At 40.5% G+C, this 18,303-nt stretch overlaps 1 protein-coding gene across 2 annotated transcripts in view; it reads right to left on the reverse strand.

The window, feature by feature from the left end:
• EPHA4 (EPH receptor A4) overlaps nucleotides 1-18,303 on the reverse strand; it is a 140,541-nt gene that overhangs the window by 30,751 nt on the left and 91,487 nt on the right. For both annotated transcript variants that reach the window (XM_061187838.1, XM_061187847.1), the window contains exons 6-8: nucleotides 3,931-4,055; nucleotides 2,759-2,918; nucleotides 1,478-1,589 (exon numbers count right to left, since the gene is read on the reverse strand). In XM_061187838.1, the coding sequence (XP_061043821.1) occupies nucleotides 1,478-1,589; nucleotides 2,759-2,918; nucleotides 3,931-4,055 (397 nt within the window). The remainder of the gene's footprint in view (nucleotides 1-1,477; nucleotides 1,590-2,758; nucleotides 2,919-3,930; nucleotides 4,056-18,303) is intronic.

Raw genomic sequence — 18,303 nt, forward strand, 5'->3', positions numbered from 1 at the left:
ATATTAATAAATACGGGTGACAACTGAAACCATCCAGGCAAACTAAGATATGTGGTCATCACCTTAATTATAATGTACCACAAAGTGAGAGAAAATCATGGTGGCTTGCCCAGGTCAGTGGAAATAGCCAGAGGCTATGCTGTGACATCAATGAGCTCACCAACTGATGAGCCAGGAAAAGACAGTGCAACAGACAGTGGCCTGAGATCCAAGCACGGCTATCGGGGGTCCAGTAACAGATCTACCACTAAAGCAATATAGTGACTCCAGACAAGGACTATACCTTTCTGAGTATCAGTTTCCTCTTCTATGACATGAAAAGATTTATATTTAAGAGGATCATTTTGACATCCCCAGGTTCTGCTTTTTTCTTAAAAGCCCCACCTTGTAAAACAGTTGATGGCATGGGGGGTGGGGGGGCAGGTAAGGGTTGGAGAAGGGGAAGATTCTCACACGTGAGATAAAGAGGACCTAGATGTGGACACACATTGAAGATGAGCAGCTGTCCCCCCAAACCCCCCCCCATTCTTCTGGAAGCTCCAGGCAGTGTTAATAATTGATGGAGGCAATGATAATAAGAAAAACTGGATCAAAAGAATATGCTGTCAAGCTCAGGGGTTGGCAAAGTATGGCCCTCAGCCAAATCCAGCTCACCACTTGTTTTTGTAAATAAAGTTTTATTGTAACACACACACACACACACACACAAGAATATGCTGTCAAGCTCTTTCTATGTCTCTCTTTTCTAGACTGTTTTTCAAGTATCAAGTTAGAGTGTAAACTCTCATAGAATAAGTAATTGCTGTTTTAGATCCATTTCCAAGAACAATGCCATGCCCACGAAGTGCTCAAAGGAAACTCTCTGGAAATGCCGATGGCTTTTCCTAAGGGAAGATGGAATGCCCACTTCCTTGCTTTGATTACTGTTATTATGAACCAATATCATGTTGAAGTCCTCTCTGTGTGCCAGATTATCTACTTTGCCTAACAAAACTCTCCTGTCAATAACTCTTAGAGGCAGATATTTTATTATCCCTATTTTACAAAAAGGAAACAATGACTCAAAGAGGTGAAGTAACACAGTTGACAAAGAGCAGAGCTCAAATTTGAGGTCTAAGTTTTATATGGCTTTTTTTTTTTTGGCCTTTGGCAGTCAGTTCAGGCTTAAGAGAGGTATAAATGTAACACCTTACAGCCTAGAATATCTAGAAAGTTCCCAATGGTCTGCTTTTCAGCTTAGTTTCCTGGAATCAGCTGGGTCTTTCCAGGACTCTCAGTGGTGAGGGCTGCCACCAGGGTCCAGCCCGCAGCTCTAGCAGCGGCGTGGGGAGATCAAAGCAAAGAGGAGGGAGCTTGTGCTGCAAATGCCATGTTTATGATGCTAATCAAAAGCCTCAGCTTTGTGTGGAGGAGACAAAAAGCTCCCTCATAAAAACTGGGAAGGGGGTCAGGGGCAGTGAGTGGCTTAAGTGCTTACCTCCTGCTGATGACAAAAGCGGCGATAAGAATAACCGCTAGCACCACGCTGCCGGAGACGGAGACCAGCAGGACGGTGGAGTTGGCCCCGTCTCCAATGATCCGGGAAGGCACTGGCAAAGACAGTTACACAAGGATCACCTTGGGCAAGGTCCTAAGAGCTGGAACTTCTGACTGTCACAAGTTTCAACTCTCTGAAGCCATTTGAAATGCTCACAGCCTATTTTGCTCTACATTAAGTATTCACACAACGGCATCTTCTAAGACAGCCTTAATGAGACTAAGACATTCTTTTTTATAATTGTATGAAGAACTCCAACCAGAAGACTCATTAAATCCTATGGTAAACATTTCCACTCATTGCTTTTTCTTTTTTTTTCTTTCTAGTCTCAGCCCAAACTCTTACTTAAGGATCTGATGAATTCCTTAGTGAGAAAGACACCTGGAAATTTCCAAAAGGACAAGCAGTTTTGAATGACCCCTCCACTGCATCCTCACACCCCATCTATGAAAAACCTGTCTATTATTGCCCAGCTCAAAAGCCACTTCCTCCTTGAAGCCTTCCAGGATAATTGCAAAGGATGTCAAGCCCCTTCAGATTTTATTCTAGAGTACTTTCTTTTTTCATTCATATTCTATTTAATAATTTGTGAATAAAATTACTTTCTAGAACTAACGTAGAAAATTCTGCCCCACCAGCTCCTTATCCAGTAGGCTCAATTTTGGTTAGTTAATTATAGAGGGGAGATGTCTTATGTAAATTGCTTATTCATAGGTATGCCCTCTATTAACATTTTGATTCAATCATCCAGTTGGTCCAACTCACAATGTTGAAAGATTGATGTAGTTGTCTAGAGGGGCTTTTAAAAAAACTGATCTGACTTGATTTGAACAGATTCCTAGAAATAAATAGGAGAGAAAAAAAAAAAATTGGTACCTTCTCTAATCTTCCCAGGGAGAAAACTCCTTAGCTTAATGTAAGATAGTTATGCAACTGTCCATTAGCCAGTTTGGCAATTCCAGTTTTCATGGTTTATGGAAGGCTCAACACAGGAGAAAGATAGACGTTTTTCAATCATATGAAAAGACAGATCAGATATGGTTATGAAAAATGTTCTTCTCTAAATAGCAAGAGGTGTGCTAAGTTACAGACACTGGCTATCTAATTTCAAGCAATAGTCTTTGCAACAAAATGTTTGCCTAACCAAAAATTTGTATAGCTTCTTAGTTCACCATAATGGGATTTGCCCTGGATTGCACAAAGAATCTCAGAACTCGTTACCTGTGTTGGTTGTGACCTCCAGGGGCTCGCTGAAATCTCCATAGCCAGCTGCTGTCCTGGCTCGGACATGGAAAACATAGGAAGTCAGAGGGTTCAGGCCTTTGATATCCGTGTTCCTGGCAGCCGTCCTAACAATCCGATAGCTTCGTTCATTCTGATCCTACATTACGAGAGGATAAAATTAAGGAAGGTGGCAAAATAAATCCCCCACTTACTCCGATACAGTATTAAAGCAGCCAAGCCAGTCCACTCAGAGGTTGAAAGTAAATGGAGATTGATAAACTCTAAACACTATATTCAGTTCAATGTTAGAAGTACTATTGTTACTTAGATGTTGAAAGAAATGTGGAGTTCAGGTATGATCGCTATTGACACTGACCATATCCAGATCTTTACCCATAATCTTTTTTTGAAAAGAACATTAGATGATGGTTGATGGCTTGTCTCACTCCACACCCAGCAATTTCACAGAAATAACTACTGCAAGAAGGTCCCTTTTCTTTTTCTATTTTCCATTCTAGAAAATGTCAAAAATGTTATAATCTGGTTTCCAAAAACAAAAATCCTGTCCCCTTTCTGCTTTCAATAAGGAAACCAATAAGTGATTACCTTTAAAAAGAAAGAGAAGACAATTGTTCATTTTCTAGACAACCTTGAATGCAAATAGCTCTCTTCAGAATGCTGTCCTTTAAGAGACAAGTTATTTGTAAAAAATAATGTCGTTCTATAACTTTAAGAGGCTGAAGAATGTAATTTGCTTTCCTTGATTTTCTATTAAAAGTCATCAAAATCCACACCTTGATTCTGAATAGCAGTGATCTACTTAAACAGATCATTATTTCAACTTTCATGAGTCACTCTTCCTGATAGAAGGTTTATAGATTAGACCTTCTTAGCTTAGCTATCTTGATTTGCAGGACTAGAAAGAAAGAATATAGTTATATTAGAACATAATGTATTTTTTCTCTTTTTTAAGATTAGCAGCTTAATACATAAAATTCAAAATTGGATTTGATTGGGAAGCAAAATGCATTTGGTTTTGAGATTTACTAGTATTCCAGGACTTATAACTGACCAAAACTATAGAGAAAAAGAAAGGAAGGAAGAAAGGAGGGAAGGAAAGAGGGGTTGGGGGGAAGAAAGGAGAAGAACCTTGCTTATTCAAGTAATACCTTCTCATAATACTTGACTTCATATTCCAAGATCACCCCATTGGGCCGGTCTGGTTCCAGCCAAGCCAGAGCAACACTATATCTTGTAACTTCTTTAGCCTGGACCAAAGCAATGGATGAGGGTGCTAGTGGGGGGGGAAAAAAAAAAAGATATCTTACTTTAGGGGGAAAAATGGTGGCATCAGTCAATAATATCATCTTATTTTAGAAAACTGTGAAGGATTGTCTTGTCTTCCGCCAGATCCCTGTTTTCCTCTTCCCTAGTACAAAAGCATACCATTTTATGGTTCTTTCCAATATTTTTTTGTATATGGTTTGTCTTAAAAAGACAATCTCTGAAGTAGTCTGGTAAGTCCACGGGCCTTACATTATCACCTCTAGAGCACCTGCAGCCATTCCTCAGAAAGGCCGTAGGTATAGAGAATGCTATCTGCTTGTTTATTTTTTTGCAAGCCATGAAAACCTTTGGAAAATCTCCTCTTCAGCTCAGAGAAACTGCATCTCATCCTACCTCCAAAGAATTGAGTGTCGTGTTATTGGTCTTTAATTTTATACAAGAGACTTTGCAACTCTTCCAAGGGTACTGTAGGGAATGCCAGAAGGCAAACAATTTACATACTTTCCAATATAAATAAAAGTATTGCTTAATTACAGTAAGAGTTTCCAGCTTGAACACAACCAGGCAAATAAGGTAGAACACAAATAAAGCCATGATAGTCTCTCTGGACATATATGGCATTTTGCAACTATTTTACAAGAGTTGAAATATTGCTTTTGCCTGCTGAGTAGCAAACCTTCTTCTTTCCACTGAGAAAGACACAAAAGCCGTCCTCCACCGGGTGTATTATCAGGGATGGGGAGCAGAAACTTTTATCAACCCAGGCTACCTAACCCTTGCTTCTCCACTGTGGTGGTCGCATCTCCAGCCAGCTGTTATCAAGCTCTGCGGTGACCAACAATGGCACAAATGTGCCATCTCTAGGAAGAAGAGGGAGCGTTCACGAAATCTGTGATCTTATCTAACAAAGCTGCTATAGAACCAGATATTAGAGGTTTTCCTTAATTGAATGTATATTTTTATTCTTTCTCAAATTGTGAATATATATGAAAACAAACGTCCAAAAGTGGCCACTGAGGAACAACAGAATAGTGCTGGGTCATCTTCCTGCTCTTCCCCAACACACACAACTGCCAAATCCTAACTCAGAGGAAGAAAAAGAGAAAAAGTAAAATAAATTATCTGAAAATGGAATGGGACTAGCTGCAAACCCTCTGATCACATCTGACAGGTATGCTGGTGGCAAGGGACGCAACCAGATACACCAAAGTTACGTGTCACACAAGGGACTCTTCCTGCTAAAGCTAATCCAGCAGACAGCACCTCTTGGAGGGGACCATCTGACAGCCTGGCATCTCTGTTAGGGGTGCCTTGAGATGGTAACACACACGCGCACACACACACGCACACACACACGCACACACACACACACTCTCTTCCCCATTTCCCCTTCTCCTTTTCCCCCCACCCCCGCCCCCAAAGCTATTCCAGATTGGATCTCAGGCATAAACACAAGTGAAGTTTCGATACAGCGAATACATACATCCTCCATCAAAGGCAACCCCAATGTTAGTAACAGCAAACTGAGTGAACAGAGAGACACGCAGCAGACATATGAAAGCCACTGAACACCTGAGGATAATGAAAACCGGAAATGCGCTCATTAGCTGTGTTAAGGCTCCCCTGCAGCCCCCCACGTTTTCTCTCTCTCTTTACTGGTTGACACAGAGCCATTGTCCAGCACAATGCAAGGAGTGACTTTCTTAAATATAGAGGTAGCAAGGAGGCTAGGAAGGTTGCCTGGCTGTGAAAAGCCATTTCACTCCAGTTAATAAATATATTGCCTAACAGAGCCCTTTAGCATCCACTCCATAAAAAGGGGCTCTCCCAACTCTCACGTTCAGGATTGGGAAATGAAATAGAAAAGTGAGGCCGTTAGAAAGAAAGCAGGAGGGAGGAAAATCATAAAGTTATAAAATGAACTTACGCTCAGAAATGTTCTGGATCAGATCTTGATCAGACAGATTTCTCGGGAAAGAATCGCCTGGCTGCCCTTGGAGTGAGCGCACTGATGAACGAAGATGGTTTCTCTCTGGTCGGGTTATCCCTAAATTATTGCATGTGGGAAATGAACCTGATTTCCATTTCGGGAGTTGGAGCGGCAGTGTTCCTGTGGCCATATGAGCTCCAACGAGTGCTCACAAAATCTCAGACAGGCAGTTAACAATATCATCGTGGTAACTAATCGGATATTCCTAATGCAGCCCTACTTGGAAAATTCATAGGCACAAACGTGAAAAGAAACCGAGAGTGTATGCTTACTCAGCTGTTATAAAAATGGAGGAAAATGCGATTAAAGAGGAAAGGAGAATAAATCATTGTAATTTATAAAAAGTATGATGCTGTGTGGCTGTAAAGTCTGAATTCTTTCCAAACAGCTCTTTTTCAGAAGAGCATTTTTATCAGGCCATAGTGACAAAAGCAACCCATGACCAAGTGAGACTGAGAATCAGACCTAAAACAGAGATGCGCGTTACAGTCAACAGGGCAGTTATTCCTCCCCCTGGAGAAGAGCTTCTTAACTTCTTTGGCAAGAAAAGCACCAGTTTGGGAAAAACTGGGCTTTGCCACACTGCCACTTTGGAGAGAAGATGCCCTCCATGTTACAAGCCGCATAAGGGTTCTTTCCTCGCCTTTCCTATCCTGCTTCCAATACAGCCTCCAACTCTACATCTGGAAGCCATCACCGTGCCTTGTGTGCCTGCCTGTGGCTCATTTCGCTAGAGGAGGCATTTGGCAATGGCATTTCTCAATCATTTCCCTCCCCCAGTGGTTCCCAAGCATCAGTCTTCTCATGCCACCCAAGTAACTGCTGCCACATCCCTCTGCAACTTGGACTACGATTTAAATAACAATTTTCTTAAGACGACATACTTTATTTCTCGAAAGAAAACTTCCCTCTAGAGTTATCACGTGCAATCAATGGCAGGTAACCATACAAATAAAAATAATATATACATTAAAGAATATGTAGGGCTTCCCTGGTGGCGCAGTGGTTGAGAATCTGCCTGCCAGTGCAGGGGACACGGGTTCGAGCCCTGGTCTGGGAAGATCCCACATGCCGCGGAGCAGCTAGGCCCGTGAGCCACAACGACTGAGCCTGCGCGTCTGGAGCCTGTGCTCTGCAACAAGAGAGGCCGCGACAGTGAGAGGCCCGCGCACCGCGATGAAGAGTGGCCCCCACTTGCCGTAACTAGAGGAAGCCCTCGCACAGAAACGAAGACCCAACACAGCCAAAAATAAATAAATTAATTAAAAAAAAAAAAGAATATGTAATAATAGTATAATTAATACAATGTAAAAAAAAAAATACATAAATGCTCTTGCCTCTCTCTGCTTTGCCAAAAAAAGAGATTAGCCAGTGTTAGAGAAGTATTAAGGATAATCCTGACACCAATTTGAGATTCTGACCTTAGAGAAAGCAGAACTGAGAGAGAATGGAAAAGGAACTAACTTCCACACAGAGCAACTCAGTATTACATAACGTCCCATCTGGGTCTCCCCTAAAATCGTCTCTGATGCCATTGGTATGTTTCCACACTTTGGTAAACATGGCCAAACCCTATTCGGTTTAGAAGTGTTTTGGATCCTGAGTCCCAGTACCTCAGGGCTCTGCCCTTTGCCAGCAGAATTAGAAGAGGAGATAATAGACTAATAAAATAACAGATTGAACACTCGTCCCAGATACATGGTTTAACAGGAGCTTTGACAAATCAGTGCCTTAGTTCAAAAGAAGCCTTCTCATCATACCGGGAATTTTGGTCCACATAAAAAAACCAAGCAGAAGAAAGGTCCTGCTTGCCTCCCAGTTTACATTCCCAAACCTTATCGAGACTTGGCTCTTCCTCCTCCACTAACCACAAACTTAATGCGCACCAATGGAACACGGCAAAGAAGGAAACGGGCAAACAAAGCTAAATTAAATACAATCTTTGGTATCCAATTAAGTGCCATCTTATCCTTTAGCCTCTTAACTGAAGAAAAAAAAAAAAAAAAAAAAAGACAGATAATTTTTTAATAGTCTTACAGAGAAGACACTCTTTAGTGTCAACCCAGAGAATCCATTTTCTAGAACTCGAGAAACAGTTCCTGCTAACCTTCTTATCCAAGTTTTATCATGGCAATGGGGAGAAGTAAGAGGCTTCCTCATGAAACCGTGTCTTCAGACACATAATACACCTGCAGAAGAGTGAGAGAAGCTGGGAGGAAGCTGAGGGTTGATGTAAGTATGCTCATTATAGGAAAAAGGCACATCTTAGACTGAAAGGCATTCCTCCCTACCCACAGACTTCCTTCATAAAAAAGAGATGTTTGCTTTAAGGAAACTTTTGTGCCCCTGGACATAAGCAGGCTTCCTTTAATGGCTAGAATTTTGACATAACACACAACCAGAAGAGCTGGTCGTGCTAGTTGACAGCAGTGTGGTTAGAGAATCATGACGGATGGATGCAAAAATCACAAAGGCAAGAACTCCTAAAGGGTAGTTTCTAAAGAAAGATTTGCGGTTTAATTCAAATCAGCCCTTAATTTTCAAATTTTTAGAGCAGAATGTTCAATGTCCATTTTCCTGTCCTGAGATGCAGATGTCTGAGGCCACCTTTTCCTATTACTCTCAAGGGGATTTCAGTAGTTTTGAATCCAAAACATGGCCTCCATTTCCTCTTCGTTTTACTTACAAATCATGCTGACACATCAATCATCATTCAATCATTCTACAAATGTCCTTTAAGCCTTTGCTTGAGGAACTTAAAGTAGAGCTAAATAGGCATTCACGTTTTAAAACTTAAACAGTACTTGACTAAACAGATAGTAACTGGGGTAAGAAGCCAGAATGTGGAGGAGTGCATTGTGGATTACAGAAAGAACCATGGAGGATTTGGACTAAGGTTGGGGAAGTGTGGTCCAGATTGATTTGCTGGGCAAACAAGAAGCAGAAAGGGGAGAGGATGGCTGATCAGAGCTGCACTGCTGCACATGTGACTGGAAAGTTCAGGAAATCACCAGCACCTTGGTTCTGTGGGGGTAGAGGGCTCATCTAGGACACGTGAAAAGAGGTAAAGATGAAAAAGCATCCTGATCCACGCGAAGTAGTCTTCATTTTACTAATTTGATGGGAAAAATCAATGAATTTAAAAAGGATTTTGGATAAAAATCCAGGTTTGAAATTTACTAGCTGCCATCTTGGACAAGTTCCTCAAGTTTCCTTGCCTCTGTTCTCCCATCTGTAAAACACCTTCCTTTCAGATACAAGCATGTAGGCTATTAGAATGTACAACCTATAAGCACAAGACTTATCTCTATATGCCCACTATTCAAGATCTTGTCTGGCATACAGTGGTTGCTCAATAAATTTGTCGAATGAATAAAGGTGAACTAAATGTTTAAATAGACCTAAAAAAACTCTTTGTAGCCAGCAAAATGTTTTCTAAATATAAAGTATCAGAAGTAAGTCATCCCTAAAACAACTTTATATCTGCACCTGTTTCAGATGACCTTTTGTGGGTTTGGTGTTGCTATTTAGGTTAACTAAGATATTGACAATCAGGAGTGAAGCAAATGACAATTCTAATTTTAAATGGAGTCTCTGTTTCCTAAGGGGTTTTTGGCGCTCCTGAACTTTTGTCGAACACACAGGCTGTTAAAATGTCATTCAAAAATAAGTTAACATTAAAACTAGTTTTCACTGCACCTGTTACAGACAGCATTTTGAGAAACTGCTCTTTCCCTGGATGAGGGCTTTGACAAAATGTTCGGTATTTCTCCTCTGTATCTGGAGGGCATATGCAAATAGTTTTCCAGACTTCCTAACTACAAAGGTGAGTGGTGTTGAGATTCCCTTCAAGTTAGAATCCTAAATCCAGAAAGAGCCCCAAGCAGCCCCCTAGTTTGACAAGACCAGAGTTATCTCTAAAGACTCACTAGTGTAAGCAAAGTCACCACCAGGGGCAGCCCTTAGTACCGCATCTATCCTTGAAATCCCACGGAAAGGACATCATTGTTGAAGTGTCAGGGTAACCAAGTAGAGTGCCCTCTGCAGTCAGGGGAGGAACAGCAAGATTAAGGGTGTGAAACAGACTGTCCTTCCACGCACCCACTGGAAACAAGTAAAATGGTAGGAAAATATCACTTTTTAAAGATGGAGCAAAAACTCAAGAGGATAAAAGGAAACTTTTACCGAAGCTTGAGGCTGAATGATCTGAGCTTTCCACTAGGAAGCCAAGATAAATTCTCTCCCCATCAAATAATTCTGTATTCAAAATAATACATACCCTTGAGAAACTGAGAATGCTTTCTCCGTAGAATCCGCATTGGCTATGTACCTGTGATTACTTTTGGTTTGAGAGCAGACCACAGCGAATCCAGAAGTCACAGGTGGGTTTTATCTCTATGTGTGTTTTGGATAAACAGAAATAGCATAGATTCGGGGCTCCATCACGACTTTCTAACAGTCGTGCGTCTCACAATGAAGAATTGCAGGAGGTGCTTTGATGTCAAACAGAGGTGGCTCCTTTTAGGAAAATGGTAAATTTCACCTTCTTTGGTTCAAAGCTCAGCAGTTCTAACTGCTCCCCACCGATGTGAATGCTGCAATTTTCCTTTATTCACTTCCTCAATGACTTGCCATCAAACACCTACAAGTCATTTTACTGCAGCAGTTTGGTCCTTGTGACACCCCAATAGGATGAAGAGAAAAAGAGACATGGAGAAAAGAAAGGGAGGAAGGAGTCACTATAGTCCTTCACTTGTGGGCTGTAAAACTGTCTTCTTGGGTCCTACATCACAAGCGTTGAATTATAAAGAGTTTGGGGGACCTTGGGTGGGGAACACAGCTGAAAAGACCCACTGCATTTCATTACTGGCTCAAATTAGCGGGGAGAAAGGAGTAAGGCAGGAAATAAACAGATGCAACAAAAGGTCTCCGGCCTGTGGACAAGGAAGAGTGAAAATGGCCCTTTATGGACCTTAAGAAACCTAAAGCCAAGGATGCCAGTGGTTCTCAAGCCCATCGTTTGGAGGGAAGACGTCTTTAACCTCAGCAGAGTTTTGTTTCCCTCCCCAGGATCTGAACTTAAAGAGGTGATGTTTACTTAAGGGGTCTTTCCCTGATAGGAAAAATAAACCCACAGTTTATACATAGCTCTGCTTAATGCCAATAGCATATTTAGATTGAATTATTTGGAGCTTAAGGTGGTTTTTGTTCCCTCTTTCTTTCTCATTTCAATGCCACAGCTCTGATTTGCTCTTTATCAAAGGTTGGTGCATTTTAAAATGCTGTCAAGCATCAAAATTAAATGCTTCAGAGCACTAATGATATCCTTGTGATTAAGGGTTTTGCCATTGCAGAGATGCTAAGAACTCGGGTGCTAATATTAATTGCTGTCTTCCACATCCCACCAAAGGGAGGACATGATTCTTCCTCTGAGCTTTGCACTACCTATGGCACCAAACAGCACTGAGCAACTTTTATTTTTCACTATGATATTGCACTAGTTCACAGCACTCAACAGTGCACAGAGTGCTTTCCTAGACACACGATCTTGTTTGCACTACATTCAATCAATCAGCTGGATTAGCCCTCTGCTAATCCTTAGATAAAAATCATTAAAAGACTCAATCCGTATCCACCCTCCCTGAACACATCACTGATGTTGTAAGAACTCAGCTCTGCACCCCATAGCTTTTAGCTGCTGTACCATTAATAAGTACCTAAGCACATTTTCTCATAGTCAAGAAGTGAAATTGTTTTTAAAACAAACAGACAAAAGGTATGGAAAAACTTGATTATGCTAAAATTGATACGGAATTATTTTCCTATTCAACAAGAGACGTGGAGCCAAATTCTCAACTAAACTCTTCAGGAGACTGAATTAAATGAAGTTCATTTATATTTAAATATGGAAATATTAATATTAAGCTTATACTTAAAATGTATGAGGGATGCACTTTTTTTTCCCATAAAATGATTTCCAAGGTCAGTACATACAGAATCTATTTTAAACAAATACTATAACATAAAGCAGGGTACAGTAACATTTACCAAAAGATACAACAGACCTGTGCTTCCAGTGAGGGACAGAATCTGATCTGGGGACATTAATGGTGCTTAAACTAAGTGATCCAAGAGCAAGACTTTACAAAGCGTTTAACTGAGACTCTTATTTCTGCAGAGAAATGGGTGGCAGATTATCTCAGGCAAATTCTTTACAGAGAGCTATCACCCACGTTTTAAATAATGGAATGTGATGCGATTCTTAGCCTTTACATTAAGTGTTTGCATACAGAAGTTGAAGGTCTTGGGATAGGCCTCTGTGGCTAACTGCCCAAAAATGGGAGTTCCCCTCCCAAAAATGTTTCTGGGATGGAGCTGCTTAGACAAGGTCTACATTTCCTAGATCTCTTCACATGTAGGATGGTTCACGTCCCTGAGTTCTGGGTGTGGGTTGAAGTAGTGACTCCCCTTCTAGATCTATCACATAAATAGCTCCCTTGGCACTCTCCATCCTCTGTAACCCACAATCTGCCAGCTCCATGTCGGTGCTCAGGTCCATCTTGGAAGCTCCCCATAGACCCGCCCCCTCTTCACCACCAACTGGATGTGACTTGAGCAGGAAACAATTTTCTATCGTGTTAACCTGCTAACTGACATTTGGGGTGACAGCAGCCCATTCAGGTCAAGTGGAGCCATTCAGGGAAAAAAGGGGCATCTTCATCTACAGATGGTCCGACACTTACGATGACTGTGGTTCGACTTGCTATTTTTCGACTTTATGATAGCGTGAAGACAATGCGCATTCAGTTGAAACCGTACTTCGAATTTTGGATTTTGATCTTTTCCCGGGCTAGCAGACGTACTCAGAAAATCGTTCTGTTTTTCACTTTCAGTATTCAATAAATTCAACACTTTCTTATAAAATAGGCTTTGTGTTAGATGATCTCTGCCCAACATAAGTGTTCTGAGCACATCTGAGGTGGGCGAGGCTAAGCTATGATGTTTGATAGGTTAGGTGTATTCAATGTATTTTCAACTTACAGTGAGTTTATTGGGGAGTAACCCCATTATAAGTCGAGGGAGAGCTGCAATAACATCTTCATACGATAACTAACTAAAATAAAGTGTAGGAGTACGGTGGCGGGCAGAAGATCGAGCTGCACTTGAAAGCTGCCTGAATGGTCTCCCTCTTGGAAACTCCAGCTCCTGGGCACCCACAGCGAGCGGAGAGCCACTTGTTTGTGAGACACTGGCCGAGTGCTGCTGCCCTGGGGGTCAACAATGCCAGGAACAGACTGTGCAGCTTTGCAGGGACACAAGACACAAGCACAGCCCCGGATCTTCTAACAGTGACTGAATTCCGCAGAATCACAAAATGTTGGGCAGAAAGATTCAGCTGAGCTTGTTTTAATGGGAAATGGGAAAAGACAGCAGGGTTCTCAAAATGGCTTGGTTTAGTTTTCTTTTTAGAAAAGAGTTTAGTTTTCATTGCATAGTTGACAGCTCATGCAGGTAAAGACTTGGGCCACGTGAATCAGAGCTAAACAGAGAAGAATGGGCAAATGAGCAAACATATGCTTTTGGCCTCCTCTGCGAGGCACTTTCACACACTTAACATCATTTAATCCTTGCAACTCTCTGAAGTCCACAGTTATCATTAGCACCTTTGATTTTCTGTTTGGAAACTCCTGCAGCACAAGGAAATGAAATGATTTGACCAAAGCTATAAAATTAGATTTTTAAACCCAAGTCTGCCTGACTCAAAAGTATGTGATCCTCTCTCCATGTCACATGTCTGTAAACACACACACTCAACTAGCGTTTATGGAGTAACTAGTAAGTGCCAAGCATTGTTTTCAATCTCTTGCGTGGATTAATTCATGTAAACCTCACAAATACCCTCTGAGGCAAGTACTATTATTATTTCCATTTTATAGATTAGAAAAACAAGGTAAAGAAAGTTTGAACAACTTGCCCCAAGTTATAGCTTGTAAGTGATGAATTCAAAGGTCAGGTCCTAGAGCCCACATTTGCAACCACTGATCTATAAAAGCCTCTAGTCTCTCCCCTTCTTTCACTGATAAGAAATTAGAGATTTGAAGGCTAAATGGCCTCTTCTTCCACAGCATCAGCTGCATCAGTAACAGAGCAAATGTTAGGTCTGCTATATGTTAGGTTTAGGGCCATCTCTGTACATTGTTGGTTGCCAGAAATCCAGAGATAAATTAGACATGATCCCCGTTAATAGACAAAGTGTAAAGCTTTGGTGATGAATCATCTCAGAACTACCTACAGAGCTGAGAAGAGAATCACCTGAAACTGAAAATTTAATTACAAAATAAAATAACAGTATTTGGAGTTAGGGAAGAAGTGGGGGGCAAAAGGCAGGCAGGCTTCTGGAAGGTTGGCAATGTTCTATTCTTTGACCTGGTTGCTGGTCACAGAGATGTTTGCTTTGCGATAATTCATTGACGATACATTTGTCTTGTCTATTTTTCTGTATATGTATATATTTTTCAATAAAAAGGTTAAAGAATAAATAAAAGTGTTAGCTAAGAGTATAAAAGATGGAATATTAAAACTAATAATAGAAAGACCCATTCACAATTTTTAGTTAACCCTCTGGGGTAAAAAACATCTGAAAGTGCCATGAAAGATGCAAATTTTTGCAAATTAGGGCTTTTATAACTATTTAATCGCTATGTTTAATACCTGAGCCATACAGCAATTGCTGCTTTCCGCAGTAAAGAAAATGCATTCTTTAAATGCCTTTTATTCTTTTCAAAATAACTCTCTTGAATTCGTATTCCTACATGGATAGCCATTCCATTAGTGTAGAATTACAAGTGAGTGATGCCTCAATGTGAAACCAAGGCCACACCCCCCAGAATTAACTGGGAATGACTTAGGGGGAAGCCGAGTGTCTCTGATGCAATACAAGTGCGTCTTCTGTTTCGCCTGAGAGCTGCTTGTTTTACTTTCTATTTGCTTACTAAGAAATCTGTTGGCAGGTTCTGACAAGGATAGTCCAACACTTGCCAACAGAAGCATGGCAGGATTCAGTGTGTATTTCCTGTTAAGTAAGAATGCCAGTTTGAGGCAAACAGGAAAACAAGTCTTTCCACTGGAAGGCGATTTTTAAGAATTTGTCTGAGCAAGACAACCTTTTTAAGATAAGAGAACAGGGTAAATCTAGCCACAACAGAAAAAAATTAAATAAATATTTTTCCTCTGAACGCCTCTAGGAAGATGAATCTTCTCATTGCGCCTCAGTATGTTGGAAAGTATCTTGTATAAACTCTTAGTTGAAATTGTTTTATGTGTCTTGCTTAGAATGAAGAGCCCTAGGCAATATAGCCCCCTCTATGACAAACAATGCCCTCTGAAATTAATCTGGAATATGAAGGATGGTGTCAAGGAAAAGTTTTCTCCTATTGAGCAGAAATACAGCATAGAGAGTAGAAAAGGATTAGCTGCTGTGAACCAAGGCTTCTGTTCCTTTAGCTGTCAGCTCCACTGGAGAGCTTCAGGCATTCCAAATCTGGAAAATAAAAGCTGTGCTGTGGGCTTCAGGTTCTTTTGTTACTCAGACAGCTGCTAATCGTCCTGCTGTGTTAGGAACCAATGAGACAATGCTGTAACATTTAGCTTTCTGACATCCAAGGCATCTAGATCAGTCCCCAATTAAAGATGTATTAATCACAAAGACTCTAAAAGCCAGGATGATAGATGCACCCAGTAAATCTTTCCTCTTGCCTTTTACTTTCACACTCAGGTTTCTACATTTACAGGCAGAAATGCTTAAAAGCCTACTTCAGAAACTGACCAATAAAAAGCCTTGTTCATTACTCTCTATCAGATGCTTGACAATTTCCTATGCCTGAAAAGCCTTTCAGAAAGAGGTAAGACATTGATCATTCTGCTAAAAGAGGCTGTCTGCTTCAATAAATAGATCCACTGAGGCTGTTGTCATCTTGACTTTTAAGTGTGATAACTAATTCAGGAGTATGGCTTTGCCACTTGCTACAGGGACATCCAAATTGTCTGTGTAATTAAAAAAAAAAAGCCCTTAGATAAACCTAGGAAAATTCAAGGAACAAAATATTAATAACGCTAATACTAATAATACTAATAATCTCCTCCAAGTCAGGCCAAGTCACCCTCCGGTCATGGCCCCAGTGACATGAATAAATTATGATTCAGATACCTGGAACAACAGAAAAGGGTATGTGTTGGATGAAGCCCCTTGAATTCTGTGCTTTGAAATTTATGTTAATGAAAGCCTCAAAGTTACTTCTTCACATTGGTTTCCATTTCACAAGGGCATTGAAGATAGTCTTATTAAATTCTCCATCAAAGGGTATCATCCGTATCATTTGCTGTGAATAAGTGACCTGGTAATCAACCCCAGAACAAACAAAGAAAAAAATTACAAAATAAAAGCAGATAGCCTGACTGATATTATCATACAGGCCAAGAATCCAATTTCTTTTTTTCATCCTTATATAAAATTTTCATAGGAGGCATCTAATTACTATAATACGAAATAAAGAGAAAAAGCCTCAACACATGAGGCTCATGTAACCTCAGAAAAACAGCATTCGCCATTCTGAGTTATGGTAAATCTATTGAAATTAGATTCCTATTTTTTATTTCTGAGGTTAATGGAACCCGTAAGAGACAAGTACAATATTTGCAAGGTGCCAGGTTGGTGCCAGCTCAAGGTACTGAATTCCTTGGCTTTCAATGGAGCCTGAATATATCATGAATAACTCCTTGCCCATCACTGTCTCGGTGACAGTCCACTGTCTCCCAAGTTGAAAGATAGGAAGTCAATTAGTGTCACTTATGATGTGAACACCTGTCGACTAAGACCTGGACTGAGACCAATTCCATTACCATAGCCACTCAATGGCTGCCAGATGGTCAGGCCTTGGACCACTTATGATGTAGTCCAGACACAAGAAGATGACCTAAAGACAGAAAGGTCCAGAGTCCCATTAGTCATCTCCTGAGCCATCCAATTCCCCATCACATATACAGTTGGAACAGAATACCCATTCTTCCTAATGGTTATTTTAAAAGACCTCATGAGCTGCTCAAAAAAAAAAAAAAAAAAGTCATGGCGACCCTAAATTGAGTATATAAGCTCCATAAATGGTAAGCATTTTCACCAGCCATTGTTATTTTTATCTTTGAAATTACTTTTTAGTAACTCATCTTTCTTTCTGTTATTGCATTTTGAAACACATAGGCAGAAAAGAGAAAAAAACAGAGATGAAAAATATCGGACAGAGAATAAAGTGGAGCATGAAATTATAGGCTACAGATGATCACTGACAGGATGAGATAGGCAGAGGAAACATTCCAATACAATTTTGGTTGCAAATCTATGTGTTGTATGCTACTCGGAACTTTTCCAAGTCCAAATGTTGCTTGGCTGAAAAGAACAATGGCTAAATACTGAGAAGTGATGGCCATGGATGGTAAAGTAGAAGGTTATAAGTAGAAAGAGAGACAGAGAGAGAAACAGGAAGAAGACCAATCGGGTAAAGTACTGAGCCTCTCCATCTTATTTTCAGTTTGGTTTCACTATATGGAAGTCTGGGAAAGTTCTGAACACAGAGAAACGTACTCAGGGGACAATATCCACGACCCATAGCATGCTGAGGAACTGGGGTTTAGTACTATCTAAGGAAGCCTTCGTTTTATTTGTAGCCAAACCTTTCTCGTTCAGTTTCTTGCTGGCTATATAGACAAGCACAAAGAAGTGACTGGTAAGCGGAGAGTAGCGACACGGAGACCTTGGGGTTAAATTACAACCAGCATGTTTTAAAAATGCTTCATATACACATGGTCACTACACGCTATGCTCTCAAAAAGTGTAGCAATGAAATGGTATTCTTGCAGCCCTCCTATTTGAAACTCTATCTTTTTGGCAATTCTTTTGAAAGCTATGATAGAGGTTAAAAAAAAGAGCATAATTTATGAGAAGGGATTTTAACCTTGGGAATTGCCAACCAAAGAATTAATTTTTTTTTAATTTGGGGGTATCAGCCAGAAACTAAACTGTATGTGCCAGAGTTTAAACTCCTATAGGCATTAAAAGACTGAGGCTGAGAACAACCGAGATGTGAAATTTTAAAATGTTATTAAGGCCAATAGATGTCTCCAACTGGGTCTGTGCTTGAGAATCCAAGATGACTTTTGTAGTCATAAAGAATAACAAAGAATGTATTAGGAAAGTTATAACTGTTTTAGGACC

This window comes from Eubalaena glacialis, chromosome 1, assembly GCF_028564815.1.
Source record: "Eubalaena glacialis isolate mEubGla1 chromosome 1, mEubGla1.1.hap2.+ XY, whole genome shotgun sequence".
In the NCBI taxonomy this organism is placed as follows: domain Eukaryota; kingdom Metazoa; phylum Chordata; class Mammalia; order Artiodactyla; family Balaenidae; genus Eubalaena; species Eubalaena glacialis.